This window comes from Hippocampus zosterae, chromosome 11 (assembly GCF_025434085.1).
Source record: "Hippocampus zosterae strain Florida chromosome 11, ASM2543408v3, whole genome shotgun sequence".
Classification (NCBI taxonomy): Eukaryota; Metazoa; Chordata; class Actinopteri; order Syngnathiformes; family Syngnathidae; genus Hippocampus; species Hippocampus zosterae.
In genome coordinates, this window is record NC_067461.1 from 15928094 (window position 1) to 15949999 (window position 21906).

A 21906-nucleotide genomic window follows, 5' to 3' on the forward strand; every position below is an offset into this window, starting at 1 on the left:
ATAAACTTTATTGTTCAAGTATGTAAAATACACAAGGAATTTGTCTCTGGTAGTACGAGCTACACTCGTATTGCAGTAACAAGCAACTATGATCAACAAAGACATGCCATATAAGTATAGAAAGACCTTTTGTAATGTAAGGGTACCATTGAGCAGTCGTACCACCCAATGACAGCTGTGTAACAACAATGCGCAGAGTCATCCAGCAGAGATAAAGTGATCAGTGGTGTGGTACTTACAAAACTATGATGTTTGTGCAGTGGGTGCCGATAATCGTATGAATTCAGAATTAGATTTATTGGAGCCAAACATAATTACCCCAATACATTGCATTCTGCACACCCTCAGCCATTCGAGACTACATCTAATGGTTAGGTAAGTCGATGGCACATGTGTCAAACTCAAGGCCCAGGGGGCCAAATCTGTTTTCCCATGTCCCTTTATGTGGAACATTTGCTTCACAGTACAGCGATCCCAGTTTCGCATCTGGGGCCCGCCTTCCTGTGTGTTTTTGCATGTTCGCCTGTGTGGATTTTCTCCAGGTACAGTACTCCGGTTTCTTCCCTCTTTCCAAAAACGTGTTCCTCGGTGTGATCGCGATTTTGAATGATTGTTTCTCTGTGTGCCCTATGATTGGTTGGCAACCATTTCAGGGTGTACCCTGCTGCCCGCAGACAACTGGGATAGGCGCTAGCATGTCGGCGACCCTCGTGAGGATCAGCAGTTTGGGTAGTGGATGGATGAATGCATGATTATAAAGTGGACAGCAACAAGAGATAAATATAAGACAAATTAGTTGGCCCAGGTAATTTCAAAACTACGACTTTAATATGATTTATCTTTAATTTACACGTCATTATGTAATGCTGTTCTTCAACCATTTAGGCACATATGTGGCAAAAATGTATTCTCTGTCACTTCAAAACTATTTCGGAGCAAGCGTTGTTGAGTGTAGTGAGCCATAGTCATGTCATTCGCCTCTATGTACGGAGTCACAACAGAGTGGCAGCCCGAGTTGCCATCAGTAAAAACAGATGCCATTCTTTGATGTTACCACACACCAAGTAGGGAGCAAATGCAGCGATTAATTTAATTTTGATAACATAATTAACTGCTCAAAGAGAATTTGTTGTCTGAAATTTCTTGTTAATTCAAATTGACGAGCTCAATTTACTTTGTGACCTTTTTTCACATACAGTTTTGCATGTACTGTAACAATGTGATTCCCCCGCCCCCTTTTTATGATTAATGCTATAACTCCGTGTTGGTGTAATGTATCAAAAAATTACAGACTGAAAACACGACAATTCTAATGTTGACTTTAAACTTTTATAAAGTACGGTATTTGCAATCTTAATTCGCTGCTTTGTGAAATTAAAAAAAAGAAGGCCCATTCACAATCAGCACCCCAAAAACTAATCTAGAAAGGTTTACTTGCATCTCAGATTAAAAAAAGAAAGTAAACGTTTGTTGGTCAGTGGAATGAATAATTCCTGTGTTTGTGCATTGTATTAAAAAACAACAACAACAACAACACTGCAAATCTAACAGTGACCAAAAAACGTTTCCACCGTGTTCTACTTTTGTTTGAATCGGAGAAAAAACGGTCTTTGAGATGTTTCTGACATTTGTGCTTTGTGCTACATTTCTGATGGAGAAAGACAAACTTAATAATATCATGTTTCAAAGTTTCATTTCAGTATATGCTTGACTGATCTCGAACGCTATGTTCTCACAACTTGTACACAATGGAGCACCCAGAAAAAGGGCCAACTTGAGCTGAAGGAAGGCCTCATTAACTGATATTTTCGACAGAAAGGTTCAACTTCGGGAGGGCAGCATGTCACAGGAAGATGTTTTAGCCTCCAGGTGTCCACTGAGGGGCATATCGATGGGCTGGGCTGGGAAGCGCGACATGCAAATAAGAAGGAATGTTTTCCCGCTATGTTACTTGTATTTTGCATATCCCGTGAATAAAAAGTGGTCCGCGGGGGTGTGAAGGTGGGGTTTCGATCCGAGAGGCAACACGACTTGTGCTGCCTTCGAGGAACTTCGCCCCCTTTGCTGATCAGCAAAAGACAATCTGTTCGTGAGTTGAGTCGAGTCTTTTCATTCAAAATTCAAGCTGTCCGGGTGAATTCCCTGACAATTTCCTTTACAGCCCCCCACAAAACACTCAGACACACACGCACATACATATGTGTGTATGTTTTCTTTCTCTCTCTCTCTCTCTCTCTCTCTCTCTCTCTCTCTCTCTCTCTCTCTAGATAGATAGATAGATAGATAGATAGATAGATAGATAGATAGATAGATAGATAGATAGATAGATAGATAGATAGATAGATAGATAGATAGATATATGCACGCACGCACACAAACACGCAACAAAAACAAATCAGCCCCTGTCCACAAGTATGTGGACAGACCCCTTAATATTATGAAAAGACAACTTTTCAAAGGAATCCCTGTTGGAAGACTCTGTAAATCAGTTTATAACCCACTATTGGTGTAGTAAAATACTGGAATGTAGTGAGAAAAACACTAATTTGGGCAAAGAGTAGGCCTAATTGTGAAATGATGAGACGTGTTTACTGCGTGTGTGCGTGTTTGTGTGGTCGGGGTTGGGGGTGTGCTGCGCGACAGCCATGCCTCTGTATCCAGCGCTGTCCGCCCCCAGCATTAACCCAGCTATTTCGAGAAACTTCCAGCCCACTTTTCCACGTCACTTGAGGAATCTTTAAAGTGTCCGTCGCCGGTATTAAATGTCTCAGTGCTGGGCAGCCAGAAGCATGAACGGCATGAAGACGCAGTCGCCGACAGCGACGATGGCGAATAACGACAACGATCCCTTGCCCCTCGGATGGGAAGTCAAAATTGACCCCCAGACAGGCTGGCCCTTTTTCGTGGATCACAACAACCGCACAACAACCTGGAATGACCCGAGACACGACACGAAAAAGGTAACGGCGCGCGATAAAGTTGTTGTATTGAGAAGCGTTTTGTCATCTGTCACCGTTCCCACTCGTGAAATGTTCCGAGGTGCGCAGTTAGCGGGGTGTTTGCAAGGAACCTATTTTGACGATAGGCCATGTTTCCCCCCTTAACTCCCCCTCACACGCGCATTCTCCTCACGAGCCTTTTCGAACGGCTCACCGATCCTGTTTTGTCGCCGGGTGCTGATCTAACGACATAATTACTCGGTGACTCATCCTGCGGTATATGTTAAGACCACCTTTGACTTCCAATATCAGTTCCTTTATGGCGACAATCACTGCGACGTCCTCACATTAAACTTTTCCCTTACAAGGCTTTGACGCAGGACCACTGTGGTCAGGGTGCAGTCTATATGTTAGGATTACCATATACTGTATTCATATTCACTGGAAGCATCGAGAAAAAAAAAATAGATATTGACGAAATGACAACGGACAGAAAGGGGGCTCGCATGCTGCCACTTGTTAATCTTCAGCGACGTCGCTGTCGAAGGTAGAAGCTGCTGGAAAGAGGACAGCTGCCAGTGGATAAAATGGGTGCAATGCTGTTGCCTGTGCGTAGCCTCCCATAATGAAATGGCAGAGGGCAAAGGGTCACTCCCTGAAATGTTACAACTTTTGTTTTAGACTGACAACAGATGGGAAAAGTGTCTTATCATCTGAATGGTAGTGGCATTCAAAATCAGTTTTTGTTTTGCTATCTTTGAGATTTGTTGTCAGTGGTTACCCGGGCAGAAATCAATGAACTATGAATAAACCTGTTGCTTGTATTCCGCCTTAGCTGTCACTGGCAGTTGCCTTAGACACTTGAGTTATGTTGTCAACAATACAAAGCCGTTTTTAATTGCAAATCCACATGAACTGTAGAAGCAGCGTACATTTATTACTGCTCCTTTTTATAATTGCTTTGGATGCAACTACATAATCCAATATTTTATTGTTGTTACAGACGAAATAATGATTCAGAGAAATCTGTTGAAAAACTGAGTGCAAAAAACCTTTTTTTTTCATAGTAATACATGAATTACAATTACAGCATCCTCCCGAAAGAGCGTCTAAAATACAAAAGCCCATGTATCTTGGGTAATATCCTTAGTAAAATTTCAATTTATAACCTTTGCATTTATTTCAGGATTGAGACCCTTCATCTTTAGGCTTTGGTTTTCTAGAGACCTTTACACATTCAACAAAAAGGCAGATGTGGCACGGTGTGCGAATTGTTAGCACATTTGTCTCGTGTTTCGGAGATCCGGGGTTTGATTCGGTGTTCCAGTGCGGAGTTTGCATGTTCTCCCCCTGATTGTGTGGCTTTTCTCTCATATTTCAGAAGCATGGTTCTTGGGTCAAAAGAAGACCCCAAATTGTCCATGGGTGTGGGTGTGTCTTTTGGACTGACTCAATTTAAATATAAATATTGCTATATACTTGAATCATTTATGAGGTCCAAACATTATTACATTCACCATTACACATTTGCTCTTACAGAAGCAAAAAAAGAGCTTTTTAGTGTTGGAGCATAATAACTTAAAAGTGAAAACATATTTATTGGCATAGTTAATTTTCAGAGATAGCTATAACTGAGTTTGTCTGAGTTACTATTACTGCATGTAACATCATACTTTACGGCCGTCAGGTTGATTACATTTCAATTCATGTGTACGTACTTCAGGTTAGGGAAGTATCCACAAATGGACCCAGCACATCACCAGAACCAAGCCCTCAGGAAACGCAGAAGACCTTTGTGAAAGAGATAAAGCACCCCATCCTTCGGCCAGGTTATGTCCCCATCCCAGTCTTCCACGAGGGTGCAGATCTGAAACAGCAACAGCACCCGTGCTATTCGTACATTCAGCCAAGCACTGCACAGAATATCAGGACAGAGGGACGGATACCTTCGCCGACACCAGGATTTCATTGTAGGCCAAGGTCACCTCTACATGGATCTGGTGACACCTGCTCCACAGGGCCGGGGAAAGCCAGCTCACCTGTATCTCAAACAGCAGAGGTTGGTCAACAACAAAGACTAAAAGTCCTGCGCTCTATGGTTCTAATTTGCAATTAAGCAGATGCACTTTGGAATGAAAATAAATGAGTGTGACATTTTGACATTTTCCTTTGGCTTTCCAGATTTATACTGGCCCGCATAACCAACTCCCGCGGACCAGCAGCAGCAGTCTTCAAGCAGGTTACATCCCAATCCCAGTGATCCATGAGAGCGCAGGAGGCCAAACCCAAGCACAGCCTCAGTTCAATCCATCCGTCCACTGTCAACGCGTCCCCTATTCCGAGCATCAGCAACCCTTCCACCGCCTTCAGCAGGACCAATGGCCCGGCTATTCTGCAGCAATGCAGCCTCCTCGAGAAAGGGCTTCTCCCGTCTTGTATCCTCAGCACCGCGATACTGCTGCTATTCACCTACCGCATAATATCAGAAGTCAGTCACCTATTGTAACACAGGTGCTGGGCGAAAGGCCGCAGGTAATAACTTCGGACTTACACCCAGATTTGTCGTTCATGTTGGTCCAGATATCCACATATTTAATAAACCTTTGAATGTCCACAGCAGAACGTCATGAGAGAGCCACCCCAGAAAGTGGAGCAGGAACAAATGAGCCCTCTACAAAAAACGGAGAATATCCAGGTTCCTCAACCTTTGCGCACAGACGCTGATAGCCAACAGCCTCATTCTCAACAGCCTCCACCTCAGCAACGTCAACACTTCCAACAGCCTCAGCCACATCAACCCTTCCAACAACCACCGCCTCAGCAACAACAGCAGTTCGAGCAGGCACCGCCTCAGGCATCTCCGCAGTCCGAGCAATTACCACAACACTTCCCGCAGCCCCATCAAGCGGAGCAAAGCGCTGCCGATGTCACTGAGCAAATGCCATCAGAAACAGAAGCACATGACGAGGAGGCTGTTGCCGCAGAAGTCCCGCCTGTCAAGATGGAGGCCGAACAACCGCCCCAGTGTCCTGTCCACCCAGGTTTGGCTAAAGTACAGAAGATAGTTGAGCGGGTCGCTAAACTGGAAGCGGAGGTGAAAAGCTTTGAAGGGAAAAAAAATGATAAGAAGTACTTGTTGCTGGAGGAACTGCTGACCAAAGAGCTCTTAGCGCTAGACTCAGTTGATCCAGAAGGTCGCGCCGATGTACGGCAAGCGAGAAGGGATGGAGTCCGTCGCGTTCAGACCATACTGGAGGAACTGGAGCAACTGGAGGAGCCGTCCACAACGCCTGCCTGCGAGGCCTCGGCGGAGGGAGGCAGCCCGACACAGAAAGGAGAGCCCAGCATGATCACCAAGGAGAATGTTGAGAGGGCAAAGGAGATATCCTAACAAGAAGCTGCAAGTGTTTATTTGATGGTGAACAAGATTACACCCTGCACTGTTTTTTTGTGAAAATTGCATGCATTCATTAACAGTGTTGGTATTTTATTTTATTTTTTGGCATTCACCACATCATTGATGGGCGCTTTGTGTTGTCATGCTTTTCGAGATGACATTGTTGCCTTCTGTGTTGTGCCAGTGTCTTCATAGCAAGACACCTGTCAAGAGCAAGGTCATGAAGTTTGAGTCAAATTCAAGTTTGATGATGAGGCCTTTATCATACGATCAAGAAAACAAATATTTTCTGAATGTTATGTGTAGATCTTTTGTCTTTACTCAACATTGTATGGAGCTTTACTCGATCCAGTCGGCACATTTGTTTGTATACAGTGCATGAAGAGTGCAAACATTTGGGGCTTTGGAGCTGAAATCGCTGCAAAAAGCGGTCAACAAAAGCATTTCCCCTTTATTACAATGTTGGAGCTGTTTTGTGGCAAAAACAGAATGAATTTGTCATTTAGGATGCTGCTTTTTGGGTCATGAGTCATTTTGTCATCTTTGCACCTCATGGAAATGTATCACAGTGAATGATCAGTATCATTTTTGAAATATGTGTTTCACCACTTTTGATGTGTTTTGAGTGTTTGTATCGACATCGGTGAATGTGTACTTTCAATGCAATATATCGAGTATTTATATTTCATGATATAGTATTTTACGAAATGTATGACTGCGTAAAGACAAATGGACCTGTGATGTGAGACAATCAGCACTTGGTGCTAATAAGGAATCAAGAGTTTTAGATTATTAGAACGGTCTTTGCAGAAACACCAAAGCCACAATCTGTAATATCACAGACAAAAAAATGCCTTATCAGTGCGATACGACACCAAGCTATTGGACTTAAAAAGTGTCAAAATCTATTTTATGATTAGCCTCGCACAATTTGTGTAAAGATTTGTCACCATAGTAAGCCCTCTGTAATGCCTTATAACCCTCACAAATTATGGATTGTGGCTTAGTATATCGATCACAGGTGACGAGTCACAGATAAATGCATTGTTGAAAGCAAGTCATATGGGTATAGTTGAAATAAATTGTATTTGACAGTATTTCTGACTAATATTTTGGTGCACTAAAGTACTCACAACAACATACAAACATATACAGTAGATACTTGTGTAAAGACAATAGACTATCAGTAGTATTTGGTGATTCACATTCTTCCACGTCACTGCTACCTCTGCTTTGTTTTTAGTTATAACTCTCAATCAAGATTTTAACCGGGGTTGACTTCATCTCTACGTATTTTTTACAATGTGTAATCATCTCCGGAGATTCAAATTAGTTCTCAGGTAAGATGTAGAAAGTGCAGATACCCGTGTTCAAAATTACGAAGTTGTCGGAAAAATAAATACGAAAAATCTATGGATGTACAGTCACAAGTATTTGTGGACCCACTTCCTCAGTTACTAAATAATACATTACACAGTGCAACTAACAATTATTTCAAGAATAGATTAATTGGTTGATTATTTATTTGACTAAATTGATCAGATTAAAAAAAAGATTCGAATTTAGGTCCCTTTATTCAAAAACAGGACATTTTAAATTGACACTCTAGAAAATAAACTAAGTGATTATGATTCAATTACTGGTTGGGTCCATGACATGTCTCAGATTACACAAAAATATTGATAATTGTTTAGAAAAAGCAGATATTTGCAACTGTCTTGTTTTGATTAAAACCAAAAACAAACACTCTGCTTTCACAGATGACTAGAGAAATATTTACTGTTGAGAATGTCAAATTAAGAGAGGTTGGGCAATTTTGAGTTAAAGAATATCTTCAAATTAGTTATTCAAAATAGTTGTTGAAGAATTGATTAGTCGATTAGATGTTGTACCTCGAGATCCCGATGCAACAGGATCATGTCATTTTTATTTTTAGCTAGTCCACACCGAATGTTGAAAGGGTTTTAGTGCATTTAAGAGCTTCAAATACAATCGTCTTCGTGTTATTGTTCAGCCGCACTCTCTATTTCCCCCTAAGGATGCCTCTGAGTCACAGAGAGAAAGCGTTAACCCCTCGCTTTCTGTGTGGGCGGTTGGGAACATTGCAACTTCAAGTATTAAGACATATTGACATGAAAATTCCACGCCCAAAAAATATTTAAGCAACACTTATTTTTAGTGTGGGAACTTTCCACTTCCAGTAAAAACAGGTGACTCTTGGCTTGCACGCTACCTGCTTTCCCGTAGTGACGACAAGTCACGTGTCATTGTTTGGAGCAGCAAACTGGGATCTTCTGGATGGCTTCCGCAGCAGTTTACAGAGAGAAGTCCACATTTATTTACGCTTTACTCTTATGTCCAGCCTAACAATGGGGAGAAATGTTTTTCCAGTGGCGAAGGAGAGCAATCGCCAATATGCATTTAAGTGGAGCAAAGTCATCGGACAAGCATCCAGCTGCTGTTAGCTTGTAGCCGTAGCGCACAAGCCGGAGGGGAACGAGGAGCTAACCGGAGTTAGCGACTCGCTGCTTGGCAAACTGCTGACATCCTCTCGAGTTACTTCTTCTCCTCTCAAGGCTGTTCCTCTACCAAGTAACTTATTTTGTTGAACGTATATAGGCAAAATGGAGTTGTTCCAAGCTAAAGACGATTACATTCTTCAAAACGGGGACCGCGCTCTTTGGTGTAGCCGAAAGGACGGTTCCATGACAGTCAAACCTGGTACGTATCATTCCGCCAATCGTTCTTTTCTTTGACTCGAAAGCTTATTATTTTCTTGACAAGTTCGAATGAAAACACCCCATTCACATATGGATAGACACTTGCAAACAATTGTGGGGTGATTACTAGTACCACCAGCGTCACGTACTCGCTACATTCACAATTTGCTCGCCTAATAAAAAAAATAATACATACACATTTGGCCAACTTCACTAACAAATTGTCTCGTACAAAATAGTTTTTGTGCCATTTACTATATTTTTGTTTTAGCGGACACGCGAGAATAAAGACAATCTGATGAGTTTTCTTGTAACATTTTATGTTGGACACAGAGGAGAAAACCAGACATTCAAGTTCTTAATTATGTGAATTAGCTGTAATAGACTTCAATCGCACGTTTATTTTATGAGAGCTTCCTTGACTACATTGATTTAGGGAACACGTAACCAGCGTGTTATCTAGGGCTCAATACCTGTAATCTCATCTGTCACATAGTATGAAACCTTGTATGTGACAAATAATTTATTGTCATTTTGTAGCTATAGCTGACAATGGAGATCACAGTACAGTATATGAAATAAGTGATGAATTAATAGAGCCTTTCCAGACTGCTGAGGATGTTGATACTTTAAGTCCTTCGGTTGTGTAGCCATCCTAAACAGGTTTACAGTTGCACCACTGTTTCATAATTTAATTGGAACAAGGGGTTCCGCTCCTCTCTCAATTTCCACTCTGCTCAGAGCAAAGCATTTCTTGAAGTTACACAAAGAGTTGGGTTTCTTTCTTCAAGAATTCACCTCTATTAATTTGTGGTGTCTGTAGAATAGAAATAAATACTCATACCAATGTTCTGCTCCATTTGCCACGCCCTTCACATAGTTCCAATTTTCTTCAGTATGATGGTGAATCCATCACCAGTAATCCAGTTTTCCTTTGAGTCAGCCTTCCCACTGCATGGCCTTAACTGATGTCATGCCTGGTCTGGGATTTTCAGCAAGCGTGTAAGCAAACAGAGTGTCTGTGTTATGACAGACTCATGTTTCTCCTTTTAGTATGAATGTGAGGCGCTTGATGATTGACAGACCACCGCAAATTGTGCTGCAACATATGTTAAATATATTGTGTTTGAAGTGATGTATCTGCGGGAAATGGTTGACAGTTGTTCCATGAACTTCAGTCACACTTGCACAGACACTTCCATTTCTATCTTTATTTACTTTCAGCAACAGACCTACTGTTTGCTTGGAACCCAGTATGTTTAGGCTTGGTGGAAGGAATCATCGGAAAGATACAGCTTCACACAGGTAAGACGATGGAGCACTCATTTGACGTTTCATCTTAAAAGATCAGAAAAAAAATAGATCTTAGTCTTTGGCTACTTGATATGGCAACTCTTCTATTACCGTGACTCGTTTCACATTCACAAGGGAAGGTGTGAATGTACCAGTACTTTGAAATGCATGTAGTGATGAAGAGGAGTGATGTGGTGGTTATGATGCATTTGATGATTTTTTTTCTCTCCATACTTGACCTCTCAGAAGCACAGAGCAGGAGTTATTTTTACCTTACACAAGGACAATTGTGTTATTTTCACAGACATGGTAGTCTAACATGAGTTAATACTTTTTTCAACATTTCAACATTTATTTACCAGATGTCGTGTATTGCTGTATTAGAATCAATCAATAGCTGCTTTGAGTGTGGATTCTTCACACCTTTTAGAATGTGTGGAATTCTGCATCCGTGTTGCAGACACCCTCTACCCACCTCCCCTTCTTTTACTCCTCTTGCCAGATCTTCCTCTCGGCATTGTATTAATCCGCCAGAAAGCGCTTGTTGGCCATTTGCCAGGCGACCACAAAGTCTACAAGATTATCAAGATCGCTGTCATTCCTCTGTCTGATGAAGATCCACAGGAGCTGGAGCTGGAGGTGTGCATCCTTAGTCTGTATTCAGACACTTTGCAGAGTGTATGATGCTTGACCTTATTGAGCGTATGATGCCCGTATCAGTGTCTAATTCATAATCGTTTTATCAGCTGCTACAATATATTTCAAAAGCTTTGTTTTGTGAAAAGTTTCGCAGAGAGGTACAACTGAAAATATTGTTAATAATCTAAGCGAAAGATGGGTATTGCTAAGATTTCAGTCTTTCAGGGGAGCTTCATGGATGGTGAGGAACAATATTTTCAAGTGAGTAATACTGACGGTGAAAGATTGCTTCTGAATAGACTGTTTTTAGCCTCCACCCTGTTTTACATTGTGCTGCGGAATAATTATTCCCTCCCTCCCATTCTCACTCTTCTGTGCCTTCTACAGAAGTCCTATAGCTCCATGTAGCTGTCAGGCTCTTGACCAAATTAGTTTTACGACTAGGGGTAGTGCTCCTCGTTTTGTCAAGTTTACTCTTATAACATCACATCTGTCTGAGTGACGTTTTGTATATAACTTGTACAGTAAAATGACACAGGCTCCTCTTTTTCAGCCCTGCAAAAAGCATCATTTTGGAATTGACAAGTCAGAGAAACTGGCTCAGTCTCCTGATGAGTCCAAGTTAATGAAAACCCTAAGCCAAATAAAATCCAATGTGGCTGTGCCCATTAAAAAAAAGGTAGGTGTCTGTTCAGTTTGTCACGCACCTGATGCTTTTGGGGTTTCTGATGCTTGTTCTTCTCGACCAGTTTAACTACCTACCTACCTCCCTAATCTACCTAAACTAACTATTTTGCCCAATCCAATATTCCCCTGCCTTCCAGGTAAAGGAAAACAAAGAGAAGGAACGTCTAGAGAGGCGGCTGCTAGATGAGCTATACAAAATATTCATGGATTCTGACTCCTTCTACTACAGTCCCACCTATGACCTGACAAACACTGTGCAGCGCCAAGGAGACTTGGAAAGGTCCGATTTACCGCTTTGGAAACAGGTCTGAGGACAAACATAACTTGGACCAAGGTCCCAAATTTTCTGTGAATGTCAAATGTAGAAGTTGGTTGGATAAAAGAAATGTTTGATTTTTTTTTTTTTTTTTTTGGTCAAAGGTGGATGACCGTTTTTTCTGGAACAAACACATGATTCAAGATCTTTTAGACCTAAAGGTAATGATTTTTCTCCACATTACATCATGGGTTTTTTCCCCTCTCACACTATGTTAAGACTGGAATAAAATTACTGTATCCAGATGTCGACACTTGTTGACATGAGCAAAGTTGTAGTCATTATGTGACGTGATAATCATAAAATAAATGAAATAATGCAAAAAGATAAGAGCGAGTAACGGTAGCTCTGATTTTATGAAAGATTATCTTTTGTATGCAAGATGTGAGATATGCAAGATGGTATGTTAAAAATATTATTTGCATCTTAAATAGTTAACATGATAGAGGTTGATTTTCTCAGATTAGTAGTTCATTTAAATACAAATTGAGTAGTAAAGGACTTACCGTTATGCTATTTTTTTGGTCAAATCCTTCCTTGTGTGACATCAGAACTGCCTCTCCCATGTGCCGTTGCAATGAACGACATTTGCTCTATTGTCTTGTTCCATTTCCTTAGTTGCAATGGCCAGTGAAAGCACCCAGATACACTGTACATAGCAACAGTATACTGCAGTCTTCTGCTAGACAGTTGTACAGCCGTGACTCATCACGATCAGTTTAGGAGCAAAGTGACATTTAATGATAAGATGACCATTAAATGAGTTTGTCCAAGCCAATATAATCTCTTCAGCCATCACGATTTTCAGTTATTTGGCCTTGATGGAGGTCTACTCCACCTGTAATGGGCCTCTGAAAGCTATTCTAAACAATAAATATTTTTGCTTATTTCAGACCCCTGAAGTGGACTTTTGGGTGATACCAATCATCCAGGGCTTTGTCCAAGTCGAGGAACTTGTAGTGAATTATAACGAGATGTCGGATGAGGAACGGAGCAGTCCGGAAACTCCACCGCAGGAGGTGACCTGTGTTGACGACATCCATCCCCACTTCACCGTTGCTCTCATCTCCAGACGTAGCCGCCATCGAGCAGGTACACTGTAGCGCTTCAAAACTCCACTAGCCCCAGTGTCCTTTGTAAGGTTAATGTCACAGCTGGCCTAAATTAACAGTGTGGGTTATTTCCAAAAATCATTTTTACCTCTCTGTATTATGTACAAGTACTTGGAAACTCTATGCCCGAAAAGACCGTTTGAAGTCTTTAACTCATTCACTCCCAAAGACGTGTATATAGATGTATTTTCAGATGCCACACATTTAATCCCAGCTCCTCATTTTAAATTGACTGTACTTGAAAAGGGTCTGAAAATGGCCCTTTTTCAAGCACACTGTACTTGAAAAGGGTCTGAAAATGGCCCTTTTTCAAGCACACTCAATTTAAAATGAGGAGCTGGGATTAAATGTACGGTGTCTGAAAAGACATCTAAATATGTCTTTGGGAGTGAATGAGTTTTAATGTAATATAAAGACATAAAATAATATTTTGAAATATACTGTTTTACCAAAACACTCAATGAGTAAGACTCAAATCTGTGTACACAAAGGTGAATTTGGTTTGAAATTCCTCATTCCTGTTCAAGATTAAAAAAACAAAAAGAACTACTTGAAAGCAAGCACTTCATGACAATGCAGTGAATGTTGTCTTTTTGACAGGTGGTCTATTATCCAGTAAATTCCTAAAGCATTTAGCTGTCAAAGCAATTAGAACTGATTTCAACCCTGTCTTCCAATATAAATATTGACATAACACAGAAACGATTGTTTTTATTCTATTGACGTAAAACAATCTTTTCATCGTCTTCATCCATTTTCTTTGCCCAAAGGGATGCGGTACAAACGCAGAGGAGTAGATACAGATGGCCATGTGGCTAACTATGTGGAGACGGAGCAGTTGATCCACGTGCACAGCCACACTCTGTCGTTTGTACAGACTCGTGGCTCTGTGCCTGTCTTCTGGAGCCAGGCAGGATACCGCTACAATCCCCGGCCACGATTGGAGAAAGGTTAGTAGAACCACTTTATGTGTGCAGTCATTCGACAGAAATAATTTCTCAGGAATTATAGCAGTTCTCGGATTTGTGGTTAATTCTAACAGTACTTACTTCAGGACCAGTGTTCCAGTGAGACATGGTTTTAGTTATTCTAATTTTCAGTAGAATTTGTGACAAAACACACAAAAGTAAACCTCCCTTTATCGCGGGTTCCGCGTTTGCAGTCCTGCTATTTTGCAGATGTATTTTTTCTCTCTACAGTTCATAACTCTGTTCACTACTGCCACTTGTTTATTTTGGATGTAATTCTACAGTTTTTTTGTACTATTTAGTTTGACATTAAATTTGACGGACGAATAATATTTCAAACGGGGAGTACAGTTTTTCAGCTCATCCTAGTTTTTGCTGAACAGTATTGAACGTCAGTCCCCCTTCAGTCCGACTTTTTCTACGCAATGCCACGGTTGTGGGTCAATTTTTTTAATGTACAACTTTTGGCATGATTATTGATGTATATTGTAAAATAGTTATGTTTGGGAAAATGTTGATTTGTTTACTATAAATACATTGAGGGATCGGTACACTGTTACACTGTTTTTGTACATTACTTTTATAGTCTCAGTTTCACTTGCTCTCTCTCAATATATTATACTGTACGTGTTAAATGCATTTGTGTTATTGTAAGTGTATTTAAAGATGTAAAAAAATGTTCTGTGAAAACATGCCTAAGGTGTATTAGTAGGGCATCTCAATATTGCGCATTTCGTTTATCGCAGGAGTGATCTGAAACATAACGCCCAAAATGGAGGGGGGAATTACTGTACAATTTCAAGTAAAATAAAATACATAATGTGGTCCAAAAAGAATCAACACTATGTAGCATGTTAACTATTTTGTAAAATGTACTGTCATTAAAATAGTTTATATTTCTGGCATTTCAGAAGAGAGGGAGACCATGCCGTACTTTGCTTCCCACTTTGAAGAGCAACTTGAACTCTATAAGAAAGAGGTATGTTTGCAGGTGTCGATTGGTGTGTGTGTGTGTGTGTGTGTGTGTGTAAGTTTGTAATTTTTGTAATTATTACTGTCATTGCACTTTCATGAGCATTTGGTGTGGATGCTCTTAGCGTCCTTCTCCGATAATTAGTTTACACTATCCCAAAGGGTATTTAGACAGCTACCGTTTATTCATATATTGTAACATGAGCGTTTGTTCGACCAGCAGTGAGCAATTCAATTTCCCCAGAGGCCATATGATCAATAGTCGACAGTGCCGGATGGTTAGATGCTTAGAAAAAGTTGGTAGCAATATGTTCCACATATTTATAAAACCATTGTAAATATGTCCGAATTAACACCTACTTTTTGTATGCGGGGGAGTTGCGCTGGAAACTCCTAAATGCTATACGTTTTGCCAGTCGATTTCATTCTTTGTTCTTAATTTCAGGTCATCATTAACTTAGTTGACCAAAGTGGACGAGAGAAGTTGATTGGGGATGCCTATCTGAAGCAAGTGCTTCTTTACAACAACTCAAACCTCACCTATGTGTCATTTGACTTCCATGAGCACTGGTGAGAGAAACACTCGGTGAGATGTGTTTGTTATTCTCTTTTTGATAACACTGTACGTTTCCTTTCTTTCTATCTTCCTGATGTGCTGTATCTCAGTCGAGGGATGAAATTTGAAAATGTGCAAATACTGACGGATGCTATCTGCGACATCATCACTGACATGAAATGGGCCTGGTAAGTGTGACTCACTATTTTATAATTAGCAAAAAAGTACTATTAAGGTAAGGACAGTTTGCCATTTTGACTTGTTATTTTTTTTACTGTACTGAAAAATTGTCATCTCACACACAAATAATGCCTCTCGGTCTCTCTGCTAGGGTGGACCAAGCTGGAGTTATCTGCAAGCAAGAGGGCATTTTCAGAATCAATTGCATGGATTGTTTGGACAGGACCAACGTAGTCCAGGCAGCTATCGCCCGTGTGGTTATGGAACAGCAGGTAATATATTAGAATCACCAGTACAAAGAACAAGAGCGTCTATTTCCCCTGAATCTATTTCAGCAGTTGTTATGATGCAGCGTTGAATGTCCTATTCCCCGTAGCACTTAAACTGGAGCTCACATGTCCCTGAGTCAACCTCTTGAGTTAGTAGGAGAATCTAGGCAACAACATTAATCAAATTGTATGACTCATTTCTCTCAGCTGAAGAAGTTGGGTGTGATGCCTCCAGAGCAGCCCCTGCCTCTTAAATGTTACAGGATCTACCAGATCATGTGGGCCAACAATGGTGACACCATCAGCAGACAGTATGCTGGCACAGCAGCACTTAAGGTATTGCTCCTGCTATTACTGGCTACAGCCCATAGAGTGTGGGTTATAGTGATGGTTTTCTGAGATGTATCCACAAATGCAAACGCCTGCTACTCAATACATCAGTGCGAACACCGTTTTGTTTTTAGGGAGATTTTACACGGACGGGTGAGAGGAAACTGGCTGGTGTGATGAAGGACGGCGTGAACTCAGCCAACCGCTACTATCTGAACCGCTTCAGAGATGCTTACAGACAAGCCGTAATCGGTAAGAAACTGAGAGGAAAAAGAACTGCTAACAGTGTGTCTGCGCTCAGAAACAACTCTTTACGGTGTCTCTCCATTTCATTGCAGACCTCATGATGGGTCTTCCAGTGACTGAAGACCTATACTCAATTTTCAGCAAGGAGAAGGAACATGAGGAAAAAGAGCAGGAAAGCCAAAGAGGAGCCCAGGAGCAAGTCAGCCTGTTATTGCAGACATACATGCAGCTTCTTCTGCCGGATGATGAGAGGTTTCATGGTGGTTGGGCTCTCATTAACTGTGACATGAGGTTAGCAGCACGTTTTTGTTCTCAGTTATCATCTCAGTTAGTTTTGGGTCTTTTAAAATACAAACCGACGACTATTGTGATATATTTAGCACATTGCCAACTTTAGATGTTGACATTGAGACTGTAGCCAGAATTGTCTTAAGTCTTTGGAGCTCAGTGTGTGTCTTCTGCTTGTCAGCTTCATTGATGCCACACATAAATATGCGGATGTGCTTCTGCTTTAAGTCTTTGGAGCTCAATGTGTGTCGTCTTCTTCTCAGCCTCATCGATGCCACAACTAAAGACGATGATGTGCTTCTGCTTCTGTCTGACAAAGCCTACTACATTGCGTAGTAAGTCTGAACTACATATTCCAACCTACTAGTATGAATCTGTTCCTTTGAATCATCAGCTGGTTCTGTTCATCCGTAGCTATGACGAAGAAGCAGATAAGGTCAACCAGTACCAGCGCCTCAATTTAGAAGGTTTGGAAAAGATTGAAATTGGTAAGTATTCAGTTTCACTCAAAGCAGAAGTGACTGGGCTTTTGTGCACTGACTGAGTCACCCAGCACTTCCGAAATGTGTGTGAAACAGTTTCTCTCGGTACCCTTGAAGTAATATTGTTGAGGAACATGATTCATTCAAGGAAATGAACCAAAAATGGAAGTTGTAAGTGTGCGTGTTCTTTTGCAGGTCCAGAACCGACGCTTTTTGGCAAACCAAAGTTCTGCTGTATGCGCCTGCATTACAGAAGTGAAGAGCAAAGTGGATACTTTCACACACTGCGAACAGCCACCCGAAATCCTGAGGATGACGGAAAAGGTTGCATATACAGTATACCTTTGATTAAAATGAGTCACCCATGTCCCTCAAATTTGTTGTATTTAAACACCTTATGACCACATACTTTTGTTGTTGTTGTTATTTTAATTCAAAAGCAATCTGTCTGCTGTGCAATGCTTTACCCTTTACTGCTCTAACGCTGTAATTTCTCCCCTGGGGACGATTAAAGGATTTTCTTATCTTATGTTTCAGATACACTACAGTGCATTGCTGAGATGCTTCGCATTACAAAACAGGCCAGGGGGCTGGACCTACTGGTGGTTGAAAAGAAACTGGAGAGGTCATTAGGCTATATATTCATAATACGGTCTAAAAACAGTGTTGGTTATTCCTGACGCTAATGTTCTTTCTGGGTGTGTGTCTGTGCATGTCTGTGCTTCAGGCGTCAGAGCAGACCTCATGAAGATATTATGGGGATCCAGAACAAAACTGGTGAGCAGGCACAGGGCAGCTCTGGGCTCGCTCTAGGCAAAAGTTTCCTCCTCAATAAATTCTCCTCTCTGAATCAGAAAGTAAAACAGACCAAAACAAGCGTGAACATCAGCACCTTCAAGCCTCTCGGCAAGCTGGGAAATTTCTCTAAGCCTGAAGTCAAGGTCAATTTTCTGAAGCCAACTATGCACGTTAACCTGTGGAAGTCAGACAGCAGCTTGGACACATCGGATGGCAATCCCGGCACAGCAACCTTAAAAGATATCACCGACATGAATTTTGATATGTCCGATGACTCAGACTCTTACAATTCTGATCCAGAGCACCCGTGCTCAGGGTCTTTTGAGAACGTGGACTATGTGCTGCCCAGCTGCGGCATCGTAGCATCTAACCCAAGACTGGGCAGTCGCTCCCAGTCCATCGGTAGCGCAGAGCTAAATATTCCCTCTGTTATCCGGGTCAGTGGCTGTGAAGGCCAACAGGAGAGCTCTTCTCAGGTCAACGAAGACCAGTCCCCAGGGGCCGCCTCAGTGGCTGAAGAAGCCATTCTGATTGACTTTGGCACTCCCTTCGATGTCTACTGCCACCAGTTTATCCAGGACGCACAGACCAAGCCCGTCGAGGTGTTCGGAGAACGGCCGCCCGTGGCCGCCCATCCGCTCAAGCCCATAGTGCCTGTGCAGAATAAAAGCCCAGCGGACCCCAATCAGCCAAGCACAAAGCCACAACATCAGCAGGAGGAGCCCAACCTCCCCAGGCCATCCCAGCTCGATGTACAGACCACTGCCTCTGCTTCTAACCTTCTCAGCATTCAGAGGCCCACCTCTGCCGTGTCAGGCGGCTCTCAGAGGAGTCTCGGCTCCCAGCTGGAGGGCAGCCTCGGCCCTTCGCCCGCTGACAGTAACGGCAGCCGCGTTGTGTCCCCCTTTGCCAAGATCAAGAGCTCCATGGTCCAGGTGGCCAGTCTCACCCAGGCGGGGCTCACTCAGGGTATCAGCTTTGCCGTGGCGAAGGTGCAAAAGAGCCCAGAACCCGAGACAGTCAATGAGGTCCAAGAGAGTGAGTTGAAGGCAATGTTTACGCAGTGCCAGACCAGGATCATTCAGATCTAGTGCTTTCCTTGAAATAAGCATTTCTGGAGGACATCATGCAGAAATGTGTTACTCACTCCTTGGCCAACACCTGTGCCCTCACTTACTCCCTTTAGTCCAAGTAGCCACTGTTGTGCAGAATCTAGAACCATCGGCAGTAATAACGTGGCAGTGAATGTTTACATGCACACAAGAACATGCGGTTTCCCTTTTTAAAAGGAGCATTTTGCACATTATGATCTCCAAATTCAGGCGTTTTGTCAATTTTATTGGTTGTCAGTTGCCATCATATTTTCTTGGGATATCTCAATTTTTAAAGCCACTCCTGACAACATGTGCAATGTAATACTGTATGTTAAATAAATCCCTCCTTCAACAAATCTCGTACTTACAACACTCCCACATCAGAGTCACAATTTCTATAAACTGCTGTATACAGTATGTGCATCAAAAATCAAACATTCTTCTCTTCTAGATCAATGGAGGAATTTGCTGTATCTGTTGAAGACTATTTTTTAAAAATAAGTTTACATAGAGTGTGATTCAATTTAAATGACATCTGAGCGGTCATTCTAGGGAAAAATAAATTTAGCATAAGTAAACGCAGATTTTAACGTCGAAATCTTATGTAGTTGGCATAGTGTGCAGTTTTTCGTGCATGTAAACATGACACTGCTCTTGGGTGATTTTAATTATTCACAATGCTTGCATGACAGGTTGGTGCTCATGGCCGACTTTGACCGAGCAGATAATTATGAGCTGCATGATAATAGACCGACTCTGGATTAATAATCTACCCCACAGTATGTGCAGGCCACCTATTGGTAATCGTGATAGATGATAATAATAACCTTTTGGAACAGCTGTCCTAATGTCTGACCAAATAACTTGTGTGGATCCAAAATGATGTTCTGGTGTCAACTGCTGTATTGACCTTTGAATAGCAGTCAGAAACTAACAAGACAACCAAACTGTGCGTAGTTAGCCTATGTCATATCAATATTGTCAAGTGTTGCTATAATATGATACAAACTTTGACTACACAAGACCTTAGTAAGAGAATCACGAATAGTGAGTTTGTCCAGAGAATTTACTTCCTGTTTAACACCTTCCCTTAGGATTATGTTGTTGTTGTTTTTTTTGTTTGGCTGGTAGGGTGGCAGCAAAATGCAGAGAAGAGCACATAAAAAAACCAAAACATATATGTACACTGTATATCATAATGTAAATATATCTCATAATATAAAGGCATATATAATATATATTTGGGAAAGTTGTTTCAAGAAGGATGTCTCGACATAACCAGTCTTCGAGCGGTTGGACCAATTCAGTGTAATGTAAACTTGCATTGTAGATTGTTGTTGTATCGTCGACCAAGACAGCTGAGTAGCACATTGTCGGTATATATGCATATGCACCAATTTAACTAAGAAGAAACACTCCCAAAACTGAAACTTACTTGCCTTAATGGGGAATTAAAGTGGGACTATTATACGTATATCAGGTATTTATGGTAAACGCTACATTTTGAATCCATTCTCTTCACATGTTACGCTGTGTACTGTACTGTATGAAAAAAATGTTCTGAGTAACTCCGTTTCAGCTTGGGATATTTTATGAGCTGATGGTTTCTTTCCTCATTTTGTGAAGCCCAACATTTTAATGACTTGGTTTGTGTCTGCCATTTTGAAGGTATACCTGATGCAGATTTCAGAAAACTAACCGAGTACAAGGAAACTGCATTTTTTTCCCCCATCTTAGCCTGATTATAGGTGTTGCCTCATTGTTTTCTGAAAATGTTAAATTGGAGAATCTGCCATGGATAAAATACCTAATCAGATAAAACAATTTGAGTCACAGTATAAAAGGGATATATTGATCTCTATACTCTAATAATCTGGTCAGCGTTGAGATGGAATATCCCAAGTTGATCGATCACATGTTTCATATTTACCGTAGTTAAGTTTGTGTTTCCTGTAGTCAGCTTGCTGACGATCAGACAAGGTGTGGTTTTTGCTTCGTGGTTGCTGTATCATTATTTTGGAAAGTGGATCTGCCAAATGTTCTCAGATATTGCTGGCATGCACAATTTTAATGCATAAATTCTATTTAAATGCTGCATTAGGATTACAACACTGGAGCTAGTTTAAAAGGGATGGTAATCCTCAACATTCCTAATCAAGACAATAATGCTACAAGTTTTTTTTTTTTTTAATGTAAGAGTTTGTAGTTATGGTAATGTCGTTCCTTTATGCGGGGTGATGTTTTTCTTTAATTTTGACAAGTGCTTCAGCAACCCGCTGTTAATTTCTGTCTGTTGCACCTGTCCCGCCCTCCCTCAAGGACCCCACAACATGTCATCCTCTGAATACTTCTTAAAGCATTTGTTCAACACTGTTTAACATCATCTGCTTGTGGTCACACCTGTTTATCAACACTCTTGCAGTGTTGACATTGTATTATATATTAAAGTCTCCTATTTATTCTCATCCTCTTTGGGTGTTACTTGATGGCAAAATACACTGTAGACGTGGTCCAATGTTTCACAAAAATAAAAAGCGTGAGGGACTCAATGTGTCGCATGAGGTTTGTTAAATACAGTAGTAAGCTTACTGAGCTTTTGGGAATTGCCAAAATACATGCA

At 41.3% G+C, this 21906-nt stretch overlaps 2 protein-coding genes across 3 annotated transcripts; both read left to right on the plus strand.

Moving 5' to 3' along the window:
* The first annotated feature begins 2710 nt into the window (after positions 1–2710).
* Positions 2711–7433, plus strand: bag3 (BCL2 associated athanogene 3). 2 transcript variants are annotated; one of them, XM_052081352.1, is made up of 4 exons: positions 2711–2960; positions 4663–4998; positions 5121–5471; positions 5557–7433. In XM_052081352.1, exons 1-4 carry the CDS (start codon positions 2763–2765, stop codon positions 6328–6330), a joined length of 1659 nt encoding a protein of 552 aa, XP_051937312.1. In that variant the 5' UTR covers positions 2711–2762; the 3' UTR covers positions 6331–7433. The 2 variants fall into 2 exon arrangements, with proteins under 2 accessions (XP_051937312.1, XP_051937313.1); XM_052081353.1 differs by having other exon boundaries at positions 5560–7433.
* Positions 7434–8512: 1079 nt separating this feature from the next.
* On the plus strand, positions 8513–21751 carry inpp5f (inositol polyphosphate-5-phosphatase F). The gene is made up of 20 exons (XM_052081354.1): positions 8513–9057; positions 10281–10361; positions 10852–10988; positions 11542–11667; positions 11813–11980; positions 12096–12152; positions 12885–13083; positions 13874–14053; positions 14983–15050; positions 15489–15613; positions 15710–15787; positions 15931–16051; positions 16256–16384; positions 16513–16630; positions 16717–16915; positions 17176–17247; positions 17327–17400; positions 17590–17718; positions 17932–18019; positions 18122–21751. The coding sequence occupies exons 1-20, from the start codon at positions 8961–8963 to the stop codon at positions 19281–19283; spliced, it is 3408 nt and encodes a 1135-aa protein (XP_051937314.1). The 5' UTR covers positions 8513–8960; the 3' UTR covers positions 19284–21751.
* Positions 21752–21906: the final 155 nt, after the last annotated feature.